Source organism: Chaetodon auriga, chromosome 2, assembly GCF_051107435.1.
Source record: "Chaetodon auriga isolate fChaAug3 chromosome 2, fChaAug3.hap1, whole genome shotgun sequence".
In the NCBI taxonomy this organism is placed as follows: Eukaryota; Metazoa; Chordata; class Actinopteri; order Chaetodontiformes; family Chaetodontidae; genus Chaetodon; species Chaetodon auriga.
In genome coordinates, this window is record NC_135075.1 from 26,170,622 (window position 1) to 26,186,444 (window position 15,823).

A 15,823-nucleotide genomic window follows, 5' to 3' on the forward strand; every position below is an offset into this window, starting at 1 on the left:
ACCTGAAATCCCAAAGAAAAACTCTTCATGCACCATTTATCAGATTTTTACAGCAGATTTAAAAGAGATTTTGCCTGGTTTTTTGACATATCATGTTATGAAAATGTTCTCTTGTTTTAATTCTCTTACACATAATTCCTCTTGGTTATTATGACAGATAGACCAATAAATCAATTTTTATGATTTATCAGCTGACACTGGATTCAGTGAGGACTGAAGGAAAACATCTATTACCTTTCTGGTGCTGGCGGGAGCTTCCAGGCTTCACTAAGTAGTCGAGGCCGACCACTTCAAGGTTATCCTCGTCCACTTCCTGCTGCATTGCAACATGGGAGGTGCTCTGAGCCGCCACCAGTCTACGGATTTCCTCGTCTGAATCTAAATCACTGTCAGTCGCTGCCCTTTTCCTCTGAGCCAGTCGGTGGTTGCTTGGTCGTTCATATCCGTTGGTGAACTGATGGTCCTCAGTGTGATCAACAGAATTAACCGTCTGTTTAAATCTAAGAGGAGAACAATAAGAAGGAGACAGGCGGATGGGAGCAGTATAAAACCTGGTGGAGACCCCAGAAGTGGAATCAAGACCATGTAAATCTTAAGCCAGTAACTTTGATTTTTGTGACCTAAAAGATTCACAAAGGTTCTTCAGCAAATTTAAAAAAGAACCTCAAATTATCAATACCAGCAGAGTAATTGACCGAACGTAAATGAAGTAAATCATGCTGTATTTTTGCCATCTTGCACTAAATGTACATGACACTGTATCTGTTAGACAAAACATATTTAAGGTGATGCTAGAGATCAGTAACTTTTAAGAATCCAAGGAAGAAATTAAACCTGAAAATCTGAGAAACCCAGAAACCAGCAGGAAGGTTTGGGAATTACAGAAACCACCAGGAACCTTTTAGAATCTCAGAATCAAGTGGAACTTCTGGGTCAGACTTTCAGCAGCAGAAAGCATCACATGGTCACCTGTTTCTGCCCACAGCAATTTGACAGTTAACCACGTCTGTCCGACTCTTCTTGGGTCTCGATGACTCATATGGGGGGAACTCTCCCCGCCTCTTCTTGCTGATGTCATCGTCCCCTCCCTGTACCTCCCAGGTGAGCTGGCTGACAGGTGTGTACTGGTCTGTGTTGGACCGGTCCAGCCTGCGGATGTTGTGGCTATATTTGGAGGGGTCATACTTCAGGATTCGAGCTTTGCTGCCTTTCTGGCACTTGAGCTGCAGGACGGGGAGGACTCGCCCAAATTTACTGACCACCCAGTCCTGAAACCAAAGCACACAGAGGACAGTCAACATCCCTGCACATGATGCTGTGTGTCACATACAGATGATTACTGTAAACTCTCCAGTAGTGGACGAGGCCTTCATTTACCTCAATGACAGGAACAACGAGGACTTTATATTAGAGACAGGCTTTTATTCCTAATTTCACCTCATTTCTAATAATTGCAACTCAACACTTCTCCGCTTTCATCGGTTGTTTTGATCAATTCTGTATAACGTACATTTCCACAGCAGTAATTCTGTCAGTACAACAGTCATGTCCTACTCAACACTGTTCTCTCTATCTCTTCAACAACACGCCGTTTTCATTCACCAATTAATTCCAATCTCAAACCAACAGTTCCAGATTTTTCACATTGAAAGTTTTCCAGCCTCCCTTTTGTTTGGAAGCTTTTAATATAAAAAATCCACAGGAAGTGTCTCAGTGACAGCAGTTACCATCGACTGAAAAAAATGGCGAGCTTATCAAACCTTGTGTCCTGGTACTTCGGTCCCCGGCACCGCAGCCTTCATGGTGAAGTTGTCCACGCCGGCTTTGCTCAGGGAATCCAGCATCTTCAGTCTCGTGTCTTCAGCTGCAGGCTTGTGCTGGCGCTCCTCTGCTGCCTCCTGCCGCTCCTCAGCCAGTCTAAGACACAAAGACCATAAACTTGCTGGGATCAGGAAGAATCTGTCATTATAGATTATCAGTGTGCTGTTCAGGCAGGTAGTATATTATCTAAATATACTCTCTGCTGCTGTAAAAAGTCCCTTTTCCCTCAAGAATCACTGGAATCTATTTGAATGTGAACAGTTTGGGACCATTTGAACGCCTTCATCCCACTGAAGCCTTTTTAATATTTCTAAAGCACAGGAGGCTGCATCATACTTCCTGACCTGCTATCATTTTGTAAATTAAGAGACTTTTGGCAAAGCTAAAAGAGGTTTTAGCTTTGTCAAAATTAGAAAATTAGCCTATGATGAAAATAACTGTTAGCTGCAGCCCTTTTCAAAAACAAATTGATGAATGGCAATAAATTGTTCATGCTGTGGTGAACACAACTGTACCTGTGCAGGAAGCTCTCTTTGGCTGTTTCAATCTGCAGAGTTCCTCCTTTCCATTTAGACTTGTTCAGCACCGTCAAACCTGCAGAGGACACACAGCGATCGCACACTGATGATACAACACAAGCTCTGATGTCGGTTCTGGTAAACACAAGATAAGAGACACTAACACAAAACCAGTCACCATGTTTGAATAATTTTCCAGAGCAGTGATGTTCTTGCTTCTGTTTAGCTTCGAGATACAGACACTCATATAAAACAAGAGAAACAGTATTTTCTTCTGTTTCAAGTAAAATAAGACTTTATGGTTGAATGACGTTAAATGACATGTTACAGTTGAGGGTTTTTGTCTTGTGACAGCTAAGGTGACACCGTCACAGTCTGAATAACCATCTAAACAGAACAAATAATAGAACAAGTTGTTGAATTCATGCAGCAGCTCAGGTCTCTTACATTTCTTCAGGTCCGCATCTGAAATATTGATGTTAATGTAGCCGAAGGTTTTGTAAGGAACACCTGCAGGAGAACAGCAAGAGTCAGAACACGTGCAGGTGACTGAGGAGGATCTCTGAACTAAAAACATGTAAAGAATGAAATATGACTCTACTATAGATATTTACTCCATTAACTACAAAATGCACGAAATTTAATTTGTGTATCTGCTGTTGGAAAACACTGAAACATCCTGAAGTGTGCTACTGGAACAATCAAAATTTATTCTGTCTTTGAATTAGGAATTAATCATTGAATGTAAAGGCAGAACGAGTGGGATTTTCCTATTGAACAATGTATAGACTCACACAAAAGTAATCCCTCTCAATCATCACATACGACCCACTAGAAGTGTGTAGCAGTGGATGTATCTACAGAGACTCGGCCCTCTGCTGTATTTACTTATTTTGCTGTGTGAGTGGATATTACTCATTTTGCCTTTAAACATCACAAAGTTAAAACAATTTCATTCTTGTGATCGTAAGCAGAATGAGGCCTGAATCACAGCTGTTGTGACATATTTTCAAACTGACCAATTTAATATCAGATCTTAATCAAAAACTTGTATTCTAGTGATAATTCAAGTGGCATGCACGTCTGACATTTAAAAGCAAACAACAAGCAAAACTACTTAAAACTATAATGCGAATTAGATTTCTTGCATTACTAAAGTTGCTGGTCAGCAGGTGATTCCTTGATTGCAACAGAGGGATTTTATTTAACAGTCTCACATCATAATGATGATGTTAACCATGACGGATTATGTATGCACGTATCTCAAACAATGAACGTATCTCAAACAATGAATTTAAAAATCAAACATTTATTGCTATCAGCAATACTGTCAGAGTGTGTACTGGATCCCTCACCCTCCTCGTCCCTCCTGGTCCGCAGCTCTACATCCTCCACGTCTCCAAATTTTCCGAATCGATCCTTCAGATCCTTCTGGGTGACCGAGTGGCTCAACCCACCGATGTACAGCCGCCGCATCGCTCTGTATCCACGATGACACTGCCGCTGTGCAAACAATTAACATCAGGGTCAGCCATCTAACTGCCTATCCACTTATCATTAGACGATTGGTATGTTCTGACCAATGAACCATAAGGCTTCAGTGTGAGTACTTGAACCTGAGCAGTCCCAGTAAGGTTTGAGTAATCAGTGATTAGTTGATGTATCCAAAATGTATTCAATGGCTTTTTTGATAATAGATTAAGTTTGTCATTTCACTGTCTTCAGGTCTTCACTTAGGAAACACTGAATACTGAATATTTTGCCCAATTTAAACACTGTACAGCTCTTTACATTTTAAAACAAGTATATATTCCATGTTTTTATTGTAAATTTGATTCTTGTCTTTTCCTTACTTGCCAATAAACCTGTTTCTGATCACACACAGCTACTGAGATTCATAACTTGTGGCAGCTTTAGGAATCATCACTAAGTCTTGTATAGGAGTGTAAGTTGGCTCCCTTCAGCTACAAGAAATCTGCACTACAGCCTGCTAAATTACCATGAAGTTCAATCAGCCTCTCTCTAAGACAGCTTTAACAACAACTGATCATTATAACCTTGATGAAGGCAGGTTTACTGCAGAGTTTTTGTTAGACTATATTATCTCTGGCTAGCTGGACCTAGCAAATGTGTGAGAAAAATTAAACGAGAAATGTCAATTGATAAAATTCACATGCTAACAACCATGCTAGCCAGATGGACAGACTACGCTAAGAGGGAATAATAATAAGAGTGTCAATTAAAACCAACGCTGTTTCTTGATGATAAGTGGAGTTTAAAGTCTCCATCCAGCTCAGCCTGAAGATCTTCACTGAATCTTAGGAGCAACTAAAACAACGACACGCAAGAGTGTAAATAAACGAATACCTCTAAAATAAATTCACTTGTAACTGCGCTGAAAGAGCTATGACGATCAAACTACATTATTAACATATCGACAAGAAAACCAGTAAATGTTTACCTCACATGTATCCAACTAGTGTCACCATTAATTCTGTCCGGGGCTGCATTCCCGCCGACTTTCCCTTCCGCAGTTGTTTCCGTAGAATTGAAACGTTCCGCTGTGGTTTATTTGCAATCTGATTCAACAAGCGCTTTATAAAACCACAAATAAAGGCATAAAATGGATGTTAGCACAATAGCCTATGAAAATGTTTAGTTATATCCGTTAATAAACGAAGAAATAACCATTTTTCTCTTGATTAGTCAGCAGTTCTAGATTACCTACGTTTGCGTCTCATTGGGCTTTTCATGTAGAGGGGACTCTCACAATTTTCAGCTCGGAAATGTTCTCGTTCCGTGCCTATGAGCAATAATAAGTGCTTATGCGTACTGTTGAAATGTACAACTATAAATATTCTTAGATTTTTATGTACAGAGGCACGCTGTCTGACCCTTTTCCACAGAAACAGTTTCTCCCTCCCTCCCTTCGACACCTGAAAAGTGGTACAGTCCAGAGGGCGCGAGGCTCCAAACTGTTTTGGTCGTCAGGGTGAGTGAGAACGAGAATCAGTCAGGTGAGGTTCAGGATTGCGTTTTACTCTCGCCTTACAACGAATCTTTTCTAATATGTGGATTAATTGTTATAAAGTGGCTTTTATCTAAATATTTCGACATTATAACGGACACGAATACGGTAAGTTAACTTGACACGACACCTTCACTTAGCTACTGCAATGTTTTTGCTAAAGTCGTCGTCTTTTTAGCTAGCTAGATATCACTACTGCCAGTAAAATTAACGTAACCCAAATGAACCCTTGTGACAGTGTGTTTCCTTTATACTTTATACTATCAGGGACGTGTTTGGGGGTGGTAAATGCATTCACACTGGAAAAAACGGTCTTTCTGTTAATAAGTTTACCAGGCTAATATTACAATCATTTCAATGCTGAATGGTGCCATAATCTGTTTCGCATTTTCTCGTCATTCTTCTAAAGGCTATTTCAATATTTGCTTTTCTGACAGTCTCAGGTAGCGTCTTTTCACCTACTGCATGTTGTACATTATTTGTGCCTTTATATGATAGTTGTCTTATTAGTTTGTTGTTTGTATTGTATGTATTGGTGCACCAGTGTTTTATGCTGCCCTCTTCACTCGTTGAAATTTAGAAATGTTTCTTTTTTCTCATTGATTAGTCAGTTGGTGTTTGTCCTTCAGGATGGAGGAGAGGATGAGCGAGGAGAACATCGAGGAGGTGAGGGTGCTCGAGGCTCAGATTGAGCGTCTCCAGGCTGAAGTGGCAGCGTTGCAGAGTCAACAGCAGGACAACAACATGGACATCACGTTCCACCTCAGAGGACAAATGCAGGATGCCATGTCAGTTTCATTTTAAATTCAACATTTATTTTAAATCTCTGTCATACTCTCATTCACTGTTAAACATGTAGCATTTTCCCACATTTGTCTGGACATATCAAATCTACTTTTCCTGTTTAACTTACTTTTAAATACACCCAGGTGATGCAGAGGTGTGTGGGTAAGTAGGAAATGGTCACCAGGAGTGCTGAACTGTCATGACAGTAAATGAACAGCATGTTGTCTGTCTCCTCAGGTCACATGTGTGCGGACAGAAACAAAGAGGAGGGAAGGAGAAGGTGCTGTCCAAGCTGAAGGAAGAGGTGGAGGAGCTGGAGGAGGATCTGAAGTGGCAGACACAAATGAATGCCATCAGTTTGAACAGCTGCACCACAAAGACTCTGCAAAGCAGTAACAGTACAGCAGTGTCCAAATTCACAACCTTCTCTGTGTCCTGCCATTTTGTAGATGAATGAGGAAAATAATCAGTGTAGTATTATCATGACCACACATCAGAAACAAATTTGAGTTTTTGACCACGAGTAGTGCTTGTGTTGAAGAGTCTGCCAACATTTTATTTGTATCGTGCACAAGTCTTTGCACAGCCTGCTGGTTTCACACTATTCCACTGATTGACATTTGGCAGCAGTAACATGCCAAGAAACATTGCAATGTGTGGTTGTAAACAATACAAGAATTGAAATATTTATACACACGCAGTCTGTTTTGGTGAAAAAACCTACTGAATCTAAACCTAACCTTTTGTCTTTTTTGCAAGAAAACTCAGAGCACCTTTTAAATCTATCCCTTGTGATGTACTAATGTAATTACACTAGTGTAATGTGTGTTTGTGTGTGTGTGTGTGTGTGTGTGTGTGTGTGTGTGTGTGTGTGTGTGTGTGTGTGTGTGTGTGTGTACGCACTAGGTGGCAGTAAGCTGGTCCAGCAGCTCTGTGTATCAGGTCACTGCTCTGAACTGGTCTTTCAGGTGGAGTTCCAGCTCTCAGAGGTCAAGGTGAGTAATTTCATTGTTTAATTAATCTGCTGAAGAGACAGAGGGTCTCTGTTCCAAACCCCTCTGTGGTCACCATTCCTATAGGTTGCTGAAGATACTCCCTCTGTCATCTCCTTACCAAAGCATTTGACAAGTGGAGTTGGTTTATTGGGGCTTTTAGCCTTTCTGAATGTATTGAAGCACCATGTTTCAGTGAAAGTGAGATCAGTGAAATATCTTCAGAAACTGTTGTCTTTTCTAGTTTCCATATATACTGTAGGTGATCTCATCACAAGTTATGTAAAAGTGTTTGTGAATTCAGTCTGCTTCTCTCCATTGTTGTTGTGGGACTATGGTCTTCCACACAGACTAGGTGCTGGTGCTGGGTGCAGCCAGCAGAGGGCAGCAGCGGGCCATGTTCAGTGTTTGAGTGAGATGACTGATGAGACATCATGTGCACAGTTTAGATTTTCGCAGCTCCTCAGACCTCAGAAACGGCTGTCAGACATGCAGCACACTTGAGAGCGAGGAAAAATCACTGTTAGGTCTTTAGTCTCATCCAATCATCCATCAGATCAAACTGCGTCAGTGGAAAGGACAGTTTCAGGCGGTATTAGGTAAAGTCATGTCACTGGCAGCAATAACAATTCAGGTTTATACGTAATCTCTTCAAAATAGAGGCTGTATTTTTTATATGTTATGATCACTTCCTCTAATTGAGAGTTCCAATTGGAGAACTGTCTAAATTAGACATTTTACATGTCCCCTGTACATGTCCTGGTACACAAGCAGTTCATGCACAAGAAATGTGATAGAACTTTCCTCCAGGTGGAACTGGGTGTCCTTTGAAATCTTACAATTCTAGTGCTGATATGATGCTGGGTTTCAGTAATGATACTAAAATGACCATTTTAGCCATACCTTACTGTGAGAGCTGCAAACATGTTTTTCTACAGAACAATGTTTTGTTAAATGTTGTCTATATACAAGCAGCACATTTGATGCTAACTTTCAGTACTTGACAGTTTATGATACACAGACACATTTTGGTCCAAAATGTATTGAACTTCAATGCGCAGCCCTACCTCCAGGCCTGTTACAGGCACCTTTTGGACCATCACAGTGATGGTTGACCCTCGACATCAGTCAATACCATATATGTAAAGTCAACAGTAATTGTAATTATATTACAGGGAGATTCTGTATTATTGTGATCTGTAAAGCTTCATGTAGGTCCAACAGTCTTCTGGTTTTCATTCTAACTGGACTAACCCCCAGAACAGCTGGTTTCATTGAATCACTCCTGCCTGGCTCATGAAATGTCATTAAAATGATAGTTTTTTTTCTGAAGCTTTAACTTGTTTTAATAAACACGTTAATTATTTGGCTGTGTAATTTGGAAACAGTCATTTTGTAAACATGCACTCTCTTCTTACCCTTTATTATGGTTGGATTAATGCTTACTTTTTACAACCCTTATTCCAAAAAACTTGGGATGCCGCGTAAAACGTAAATAAAAACAGAATGCAAAGCAATGTTTACTGACAACGATTTTCCAAAGTGATCCCAAGCCAATGTAACAATATCCTTTATACAATCATGTATTCACAAAGTGGTGAACCTCGCTCCATCCTTGCTGGTGAATGACTGAGCCTTTCCAGGAATGTTACAAACAGGTGTTTTTGGAGCATTCCGTGTGTGTGTGTGTGTGTGTGTGTGTGTGTGTGTGTGTGTGTGTGTGTGTGTGTGTGTGTGTGTGTGTATGTGTGTATGTGTATTATTTTTTTAAACTCAGAAATTGATGGTGTGTTTGTTCTGCAGGAGGGTCAGGGCTCCAAGAGGATGATCAGTGATCTGAACGTGGTGATGGACGACAGTGACCTGCAGAGCTTCGGCAGTTTCCTGTCTGGGTAAGAACTTATACTGCAGGGGTGCTTTGGTACCTGAGTGGTTACAGCATGCGCTGTGTTGTTGCAGCCATTGCTGGTTCGATTCCAGGTGGCAACCTTTCTTCCATGTTGTACCCCCCCCCCCCCCCTCCAATTTCCTGTCTGCCTTTCACTGTCTCTGTCCAATCCGTCCCCAAAAACATCTTTAAAAGAATCAGAAAGAACAACAAACATTGCAGATTCATTTTAAGATCATCTGAAAATAATCTTACCCACTCTTCCTCCCTATGGAATTCTGCTGCATCGTCACCAATGATTGTTCAGTGTTGTGAGGTCTTACATGTATCTGGAATGAACATTTTCCTCAACACGAAACTTTTCTAGAGTGATCAACTTCTTAGCAATAGATTTCTCGATTTCTCTGATGCGATGTCAGGGTCCACTGAATTAATGAATAGTAAGCGAGCGATCACAGAGTTTGAAAGGTCTGTGACAGTGATGCTGCAGTTTGCAGTCTGGTAGGGTAATACTTACTCAACTTGCTGATGGCATATCACTAGACTTATGATTCCTCTGCCTCCAAACACAAGACGCATCAAGACAACACTGTTTCTGTTGACTAAACATTGAAATTTGCAGGTCAGAGTCAGCTGAAATTTGACCTCTGAAATGGAGATTTACACCAAAACAAGAAATGCGGTCTTGAAACTGTCAATGGAAAGTGCTTCTGTTGTGAATTCAATGAAACTGGTGCAGGTATGACTGCACATATTATTTTTATTTATTTATTTAATAGTAATTTAAAGAACATGTCTATAGTGCATGTCAACCCTTAATAGCGCGCCAATGTATCTGATAAAACATGGGGCTGACACAATATGGCTAATAGTATATGGACATTACTGTACTGCTGTGCACCAAACCAGGCCCACAGGAAAATGGTTTTCCTAGTTTGGTGTGGAAAATCTTTCCTCGTCTGCACAGAGCCTTGATCTCAATCCTATCCAACACATTTGGGATGAACTTGAAAGCCTAATGTGAGCCAGACCTTATCACCCTACATCACTGTTGGACTTCTTGTTCTTGTGGCTGAATGGGAGCAAATCCCTGCAGCCAGTTCCCAAAATCTGGTGGACAGCCTGAAACCTGAAGAGTGGAGGCTCTTTCAGCAGCAGATTAATGCCCATTTTTGGATTTAGAATCACATGTTCAACTGTCACAGATGGCTATAATGTTCAGGTGTCTGCATACTTTTGTCTACATGGTGTGTCCTCGCATGGGTCAACAACCAGGGGAAGAGTTTTTAAAATAAACTCATAAACTGAAGTGCGTCATATGTGAATCTGCTATCAGATTGGAATTGACTTTAGAAAACTAATTGGTACATTATGAGCGGTGTGTTTGGACTGAAACCTGGCAGCCAGTCAGTTTGTCCTTTTATTTACACTGTATGCTCAGTCCAGCTCTACATATTTAATATTGGATATTATCCCTGTCAGGATTAGATATTATTCCTGTCATCTGTCTTTTCAGTTCAGCTCAAGTGTTTCTGAAAGTAGAAGAAGATGTCAAAGTGCAAACGGCTGTCAACCAGCTGAACGTCCTCACTCACACATCCACTTGCTCTACTCTGTCTGCTCTTTACTCACAAACAACAAGCCTTTCTCACGGGAGACATTTTGACTTGTCCAGCACAGGTGTAACTCATTACATTCATCATGGCTGCATTCCATTTAGGTGTGCTGGCTTACTGGCACACCTACCTGTAAATGGAGCTCAGCCATCATTAATATTAGTTACACCTGTTTTTATCCTGCTGTGACTGTTCAAACTGTCTGGGCTGAATCTGGTCTGTTGAGGTTTATTCCTTAATGTCTGGAACTTTAGTCACTATTTCTCTCCTACCAGGTGCTTTAGACTGCAGGGAAAATGTTCATTGTGATCAAAGACAGCGGGTTACAAATTATATTTCAGCACAGAATCTGTTTCACATTTAATCCCATTTTTTTATTACTTCAGGTGTGAAGTAATGTTTGACCTTTAGTTGACCTGCTCCCCATCTTGGAAAAACAGTTTTCTTTCACTGTGGTCTGGTGAGGCCACAGCTTTTCTTTATTTGTTTCTAAAAATAGCTGTAATGCACTCTGATCTATTACATGTCCCAGTGTCCTGTCAATAAACTACTGTTGTTCTTTTTGTTAACACAAAGTGGAGAAATTTCCTGTCCATCACAACTGTGTGGAGGCTTTAAAATAAATATATGCTTAATTATGGGCATGGCTGTGACAACCTGTTGCTAGATTTCATCTAATAGGCTTCATTTTGCCCATCTCAGCTCCACCTCTTTGCCCATTTTTGGATTAGCTGGGATTTTGGCAAAGTCAGGCACTGCCCGGATGGCAACAGCCAGAGCCACTGTCACTGGGCTTCACAGTGGCTCTTCAGAAACCTTTGGGTGATGTCAGGGAGACTACGTCCATGTCTTTCACAGTCCATGAGCATCACACATACTTGTTAGTGTCAAGTTTTATTTGTTTCACAGAGCCAAAGGTCACTTGGTTTAAAGGCCCTGAGAGCCAGTTTCTGGATTGGTGTTTTTTCTGGTTTGAAGTGGGTGGAGCTCAGTTGGAAAAGGATGATGTCATGTATTTCTGTCTACTAATCAGCATTTAGCAATCTGAATGTTATTACTACTACTACAGTTATGGGAATGTTTGCTCATGCTTCATGGAGATGCCAATGTCAGACAAATCTGATCAAACCACAGCCACGCAGACCTTTGAGTCTTGCCTATTCACTCTCACCTTTAGAAATGAACCAGAGTATTCGACTGAACCAAACTTTCAAATCCAGCCACACACATACACGTGAATTCCCACCATGCAGTGTCCAGCAGTCACCTCTGGTTATTGTTTTAATAACCAGAGCTGACTATACACAGCTTCTATATAATTCTATGCTATATATATAATTTTTCAGCATACGACAAAGCAGTTTGCCTTGAAGCTGTGGTGAACTCTAGTCTTCACCCGAGCATCAGGAGCACCTGCTTTGGTCTTGACTCCTGTTACATCCAAGGGAAGTAGTGTTTATAAACTAAATGGGTTGTCAGCGTTGTGTTTCAGTGCTCAGGTGTATTTTCTGTCTTTATAACTATAGTCTGCCAGAAAGCGTCTGTTTTGTCTGTGGATCAGCACCACAGAGCAGAAGTCCGATTTGCTCTATATATCTGAGGCCAAACCACATCTGGATTGTATGGTCCATTCTGCAGAAACTGGCAAACAACGGATGGAAAAACACTGGAGATAATGATTCTGACACACTGCTGCTGTCTGATTCTGTGTGTGTGTGTGTGTGTGTGTGTGTGTGTGTGTTTGAGAGAGAGAGAGATAGTGTGTTTGAGAGAGAGTCATAGTTTTATAGTCCAAATCAGACTGATAATCTTTTTTAAGTCATGCTGTCTGACCTGTTAAAGATAATCACTGACACAGTGATTTTTATTGGTTATTTTTATTCAGCAGACACGTCATTTCCACATCTGTTCTCCTGTCTCCATGAAGTGGGTTTTTAACATTGTTAGTATTTAATATAACACCGTGGGCACTGTGGTCCGCTGCCAGTATCACACAACACTTGAGATTAGATTAGATTCATTAGATTCTGGAAAATTTCATATTCTTCAGTTGTCTGACAACAGAAACAGAAAAATATGTAAATGAGAACAACTAAGTGGTGAATTCAGTACAGGTGATCACAGAGAGCTGGGGCGTGGACACATCATTTTAACACATAATTATCGATTCAGAATAAAATGGCTTTGTGTAAACAAAGCCTCACTTTTATCAAACTGTTTATTAGCAGAACAGTTAAAAACTTTTGTAGCCCTACAGTCAACAAATAACTGCGATGTAGAAACTGCGATGCAGTTTGTTTTGCGGTAGGCTTAGAGGAATTGAGACAGACTGGGTTATGTGAAACTTGCCTATGAACCTCTGCCATTAAAACACAGCACTGCTCTTGTCATACAGGGTTCCAAGCCACCTGAAACACGAACAATTTTGACTCCCAGCCTGCAATTGCAGAAACACCGATCCAGGCTGTCTACAGTACAGCTTGTGTTTCCTTGTCTTAGCCAGGCTGATAGTGTGAAGCCAAACTGTGCTGAGGTCAGGGCAGCAGCAGGAGCTATCAGGCAGTTCTGAAACTAAACGGGAGGTTCAAAACAGTTGTTACTTTAAAGACATTGCAACACTTAACACCATGCACGCATGTAAAGATGACAGAGCAGCACTGAATCTGTGATGATTTCTTTATGTGGGCAACCTTCAATTAGTTGAAGGACACAGGCTCATAAAAATCAAAGGATTCATCTTCTAAGGAATATCAGTGTCATTATTACATTTAATGGAAATCAACCCATTAGATTCTGGTGTGTGTTATTTATCTTAAAATGTCTGACTTGACTTGAAATGATGCAAATGCAGGTCTCTGACACCCCATTTACACCTGGTATTAAAATGCGTACTGTATGTGGATGCCTTTTCTGGATAATAAATGATGCAATCGTGCGTTTGTGTTTACACCTGGTATTTTTTATTGTCATTATCCTTGTTGAGATCAGATCTCTGTCCTCCAGAGCAAAACCTGTGCATGAGTAATCTGAGGTGGGAGCAAATCAGCCCCAGACTCCCTTAAAAAAAATCTGAGTTTTGAGTTGTTGATTTAGGGCAACCTTTGTGAAACGCTGTTCATTGGACTTAGTATCGACTTCAACCATTATTTTTTGATTTTGTTTTATTTTATTTTATTTTTTGATACCATCTACAATGCTGCACCAATTCTAGTCAAAGTATTCTTGTTTAACTTGATCTTTTTTCCATTATTTGCTGCAAACAAGGTTTACTGCTTCTTTGGGATGATGAACTGGAGCCATTTAAACTTTCCAAGTCCACACATTGTATTAGAATCACAATATGATTTGTACATGATTAGGTTTGCACTTATAACCGGAATGGTTTAATTGGTTCTGTACTGAACATATAATCAAACTGCACCATTCAGAACCGGTATGACCAAATCAATTCGGTACAACAATATCAAACCAGGGATCAGTCTCTCTGTCTGTTCAGTAGTGCTCCATTATATGAGAGGGTGCTGCCATGTTTCCATCAGCTCTGTGTGGAATAACAGTTGTCTGGAAACTTCACCCGGTTCCCGTCTATCCCTGGGTCCCCATGGAAAACTCTGGAAAACCTTTCACAGAATGTCCTGGGCTCACTCGGATAGAGCGAACCAGACCAAAACTGTTTTCTTTTTTTCTTTCTGATTTGCCTTTGTGATATACAGCATACTGTACTCAAAGACGCATCTTTTTGTAAGCTACCCTGTACAGGTTTTGTGTGGGTAGTTCAGGGTTTACTCTGCTTGTTTTTTTTGTGTGAATGGCAGAGCATTTGGAGATACAACAAGGCTATGATTGTTGGACGTAATGTTTTAAGTATAATGAAATTTAAAGAAATCTTTAAAGATGCTAATTTAAGTCACCATTAATAAATTCATTAAGACATTTTAGCCGTGTTTTCCTGTCATCCCATAATAGCACCCTCTGGCGTGTGTTGTATTCAAACAGAAATTGTTATCCATTGGGAGGCATAATTGATCACATTTACTTTATCCATTTTTTAGTCAAATGATGCATATTTTTTGTTTAAAACATCAACTTCGATGTAGCAGAAGTCATAAATTCCCTTAATAATGTTGTAATGCTGTATGAAATGTCGTTTCAGTGTGGAGGAGAGCAGTGATCTTCTGCTGTTCTTCAGGACACTCAGGACTTTCTCAGACAGATGTGAAGACCGGTGCAGAACTTTCCAGCACTTCCAGGTAAGTGAAGATAAAACCTGCACAAAAATGAACTTAAAACTGGCAGCCCTCACGCTCACACACCTGCTCTCCATGGTGTTTAACTATTTGTGTGTTTTTGGCACACAACATACTGTTCCTCACAATGAATATGGAGGACTAACTGGATTTGGATCAGGTTGGTTGGTTCCTTCAGTGCAATGTGTTTAACACCACCATTCTCGAGACATGGCAGCATTTGGTCCGATGAGATTACCCCATCCTTTCTTTAATTGTTTGTGTATGAGTCTAGAAACAGGGTACGTTTTTGATTGTTGCTCAATGATGTCTCATTTGTGGGGGACTAGATGCATCAGTCTATCCTGAATTCTTTCAGTGGGGAGACCAGATGGTCCGTCAGTCAGTCAGTGTGAGGCCAGACAGACCTAAAATGGGAGCTTTAGGTTGCATTTAATCTTTAACCTCTTCTTGACCCCTGCTGGGTTTCACTCTCATCCATCAGTGGAGGTCAGAGGGTAAGTCCAGAAGACAGAGTTTCTCTTTGTGACCAGAAGACACTGGCTTCAGGTTTCAAAACAACAGCAGGATTCTTACATTGGCTTTACTTTAGCAACCCTTTACTACCCACTGCTTCACCCACGGTACTGCAATATACCGTATATAACAATAGATTAGACTTTGTAGTCATTGTATGATGGTGTCAGCTCTGTGTCAACCATGAAAATGACACCTCCAAAAAAGGGCCACTTGATTCCGGGGTTATTGTTTGTAAACTGCTTAGATTCAGGCTGAAGAAAGAGTGCAGAATTGAAGATTAATGCAGTGGGTGTGAATTAGCGTAGGCATGGTAAATGTCAGGGTGGGACTTTATTAAAGACGTAGCAGTAAAATGTCAAATTGTAAATCTAGCTGCAGCAGCAATATGGAACCTATTCTGCTGTTTAC

The 15,823-nt window shown here is 40.6% G+C and overlaps 2 protein-coding genes across 4 annotated transcripts in view; one reads left to right on the forward strand and one right to left on the reverse strand.

The window, feature by feature from the left end:
- nol8 (nucleolar protein 8) overlaps positions 1-4,859 on the reverse strand; it is a 10,810-nt gene extending 5,951 nt beyond the window's left edge. For both annotated transcript variants that reach the window (XM_076743509.1, XM_076743501.1), the window contains exons 1-8: positions 4,801-4,859; positions 3,695-3,842; positions 2,787-2,849; positions 2,337-2,415; positions 1,761-1,917; positions 970-1,268; positions 235-500; positions 1-2 (exon numbers count right to left, since the gene is read on the reverse strand). The exon at positions 1-2 is cut by the window's left edge and continues 1,380 nt beyond it. In XM_076743509.1, coding sequence (XP_076599624.1) covers positions 1-2; positions 235-500; positions 970-1,268; positions 1,761-1,917; positions 2,337-2,415; positions 2,787-2,849; positions 3,695-3,815 — 987 coding nt within the window. In that variant the 5' untranslated portion in view covers positions 3,816-3,842; positions 4,801-4,859. The remainder of the gene's footprint in view (positions 3-234; positions 501-969; positions 1,269-1,760; positions 1,918-2,336; positions 2,416-2,786; positions 2,850-3,694; positions 3,843-4,800) is intronic.
- Positions 4,860-5,294: 435 nt separating this feature from the next.
- Positions 5,295-15,823, forward strand: part of cenpp (centromere protein P) — an 88,853-nt gene continuing 78,324 nt past the window's right edge. The window contains exons 1-6 of one of the 2 annotated variants that reach the window (XM_076743769.1): positions 5,295-5,475; positions 5,975-6,155; positions 6,391-6,545; positions 7,060-7,148; positions 8,949-9,037; positions 14,803-14,899. In XM_076743769.1, the coding sequence (XP_076599884.1) occupies positions 5,998-6,155; positions 6,391-6,545; positions 7,060-7,148; positions 8,949-9,037; positions 14,803-14,899 (588 nt within the window). In that variant the 5' untranslated portion in view covers positions 5,295-5,475; positions 5,975-5,997. The remainder of the gene's footprint in view (positions 5,476-5,974; positions 6,156-6,390; positions 6,546-7,059; positions 7,149-8,948; positions 9,038-14,802; positions 14,900-15,823) is intronic. The other variant, XM_076743761.1, reaches the window with a different exon arrangement.